This window comes from Hemitrygon akajei, chromosome 11 (genome assembly GCF_048418815.1).
Source record: "Hemitrygon akajei chromosome 11, sHemAka1.3, whole genome shotgun sequence".
NCBI classification, from domain to species: domain Eukaryota; kingdom Metazoa; phylum Chordata; class Chondrichthyes; order Myliobatiformes; family Dasyatidae; genus Hemitrygon; species Hemitrygon akajei.
Genome location: NC_133134.1, coordinates 101,655,760 through 101,658,437, shown reverse-complemented (window position 1 = coordinate 101,658,437; position 2,678 = coordinate 101,655,760). Strand labels below are relative to the sequence as shown.

Genomic DNA, 2,678 nt, shown 5'->3' with positions numbered 1-2,678 from the left:
GATAAGCCGTTTAAACTGGCTTGACTGGAAGTGTATATACGGTAGTTCAAGCACGTCATGTTACTCGCCACTCATACATTCGAGGCACAAAGAGCAGTCGAGTAAAAAGAGATCTACTGTAACCCCGCCGCGGAATTTGCTCTTTATTAAGTGCTGTGTTGCAAAACTCAATCACAATACAGTCAACCTCTCCTGATCAATCTCTCCTCGTTCTACAAACAGCAGAAATTCAGACACAGCATAGTGAGAAACATTCTAAATAAGATTACGCGTCGCAAACGATGGGTGATCAAAACATTCATCTCTAAATTTATTAAACATTTTATTAGATCCCTGAAACGGACTTTTGCTACAGAATTGCATTGCAGAAGGCGGCTGCACAGCCCCAGTGCGGGTTTCACTGAGTTCGTGAGCTGCCACCCGGCGGGACCTCACTGCGCACAGGCGGACGAAGAGATGGTGTTGCGCAGCGGCGAGCTGAGCGAGCTGTGACTCACGCTGCAGGAATAGCTCGAGCCCTTGTTCCAGGCAGCGGCGGGTACCCGCAGATAACTGCTCAGTCTGTAGGTCTGGTCGGTGTCCAGGGACGCGGCGCCTGTCGTCACGCCACTGTCTGTCTCCACGCCATCCACGCTCCAGCGCAGCGCGACCAATCCAGGCTTAAAGCCGCTCACGAGGCAGGATAGAGTGGCAGAACCCGAGCCGGTCTCCTCCGGGGAGGGAGGGAGCAGGAGGACCGAGGGCTTTCTGCTCTCGCTACCTGTGTGAGAAAGGTGGTGGGAAGACGAGAAAAAAATCATCATTAACCTGTGCATTTCCTAAACAGTGACACACACTGACCGAACTCCCGTCTGACCACGATTATAATGCACCAACTATACAAACAATCAGAGAAAAGTTGGGTACAGAATGCGACCATTCGACACATTGACAGACGCTGTCATGGAATTGTTGCCCATCCCACGGGCCTGGTACTGGTAAATTGCTGCCACCCTCAGGTCAGGTCTGATAATTTTCAAACATTTGATGCCGTCTCTTTCGTTCTCTTTGCTGAAGGAGGAACCTGGTGGTGGGGGTGACAGTGTAGGGTGTGGGGAGAGTGGGTTGGGGAAAGACACCTAGAAATTCCAAAATCTAAATTCCATCTATTATTTCAGCTTTAGCTGTTGATAGACGGGGTTGCCCCGGGATTGGCGTGGCAATGGGGATATCGATTATCTCCCCGTCCAATAACGCAGCACGAAATGGGGAAGATACAGAAAGGGTCAGCGGGATGAGCGTGTTTTCTGCGTGACGTCTTCAATGTCTGTTATTATCCTTCATTGTATTTGACAATACTGACGCATTTCCCTGTCACAAATTACGACAGCGTTGGTTTATAACGTACCATGCCAGTTAACACTGGTTTGGACGATTACCTTCCATTAAATTTAGCGTTGAGAGCGGCAGATAAATTGGAGGCTTTTGCAAAATGACGACGGGATTAACGGGTTAAAAGAGGGGAATTTCGAGTTGTGCTGCCTGGTGTTGAAAATTTCAATGGATGAACCAAACGTAGAAGTAATTCACAACATTGACCAATCGTGTTGGCCCGAGGATCTAAACGGACTATCATGCCGAGCTGAGTGTGCGGATTCTGCCTTGAAGAGACAGATCGATACTTCCGCCAATGTAGAGCCATCTAGCAACACAATTGAAACGGGGATTACGTCGGAAGCATAATTTGATATAAAACGAGAGGATTACTTACTCTTTATCTCCAGGATCGTCCCCGGTCCATAGAACCAACCATTATACCACACTCTGCAGTAATAGACGGCCGAGTCGCCGGGCTCCAAACTGCCGATGGTCAGGATGTGACTGTTGGCGGAGGTGTCTCTGGACGGTTGGAAACGTTCAGTGATGCCGGGTCCTCTGTAAATGGTATTGCCTCTGTTTTGATATATCACTCCCTCCGGTCTCTTCCCGGGACGATGTCGCTCCCAACCAAACTCGTAACTTCCAACGTTTCCGTTCTGTACCCGGCACTCTAAGCGGGCAGTCTGTCCCGCGGAGACAGGACTAGACACTGGTGTCTGACTGAGGACTGGGACCGCCAGGATACCTGCAATAAGACACAATAAAGCAAACAGGTGACTTGCAGCCATCAGAAGTGTTATCGATCGCTGAAGACTCGCAGAAGAATGGCTTTCAAAACTTCAACGAATTTCTTTGCAGATAACTCGTGCGTTAACAAACCCGCCTCTCACCTGGTAAATGGACCATTAGAGCCCACAGGAGATGCAGAACTGGCGACATTCCTTCGGTCAGCGAGCGTCCTAACGTCCAACCGTGCGCTGTTGTGCAAACACCGGGAGAGGCTCCGGTTCTAGTGCCTGCAAACCGGATACCCCGGGCTCTTTATTAACCGGAGATGTTAATGAGTGGGAGGGGGTAGAGGCAGGATGGGGGTGGAGACTGACCACCTGTTCTCTGGAATCTACTGTTTGCGAATTCCATGATCGTAAAAAGATTAATCTCTACCTTCAAAATATTTTTGTCTAGCTATGTTATGTCAAAGATCCAAGGCAATCCGTTCTGATCAATATCTAGGAAAGGGATTGTGCTGGATATTAGACGTTCGATTGACGGCTGCAGTTAGCAAGATGTAGCAGCTCATGTGTGTTCACCGAACGAGC

General features: G+C 49.2%; 1 protein-coding gene across 1 annotated transcript; it reads right to left on the bottom strand.

Moving 5' to 3' along the window:
* Positions 1-281: 281 nt before the first annotated feature.
* On the bottom strand, positions 282-2,362 carry LOC140735164 (immunoglobulin lambda-1 light chain-like). The gene is made up of 3 exons (XM_073059954.1): positions 2,250-2,362; positions 1,751-2,104; positions 282-760 (listed from the first exon to the last, which is right to left on the bottom strand). The coding sequence occupies exons 1-3, from the start codon at positions 2,296-2,298 to the stop codon at positions 432-434; spliced, it is 732 nt and encodes a 243-aa protein (XP_072916055.1). The 5' UTR covers positions 2,299-2,362; the 3' UTR covers positions 282-431.
* Positions 2,363-2,678: the final 316 nt, after the last annotated feature.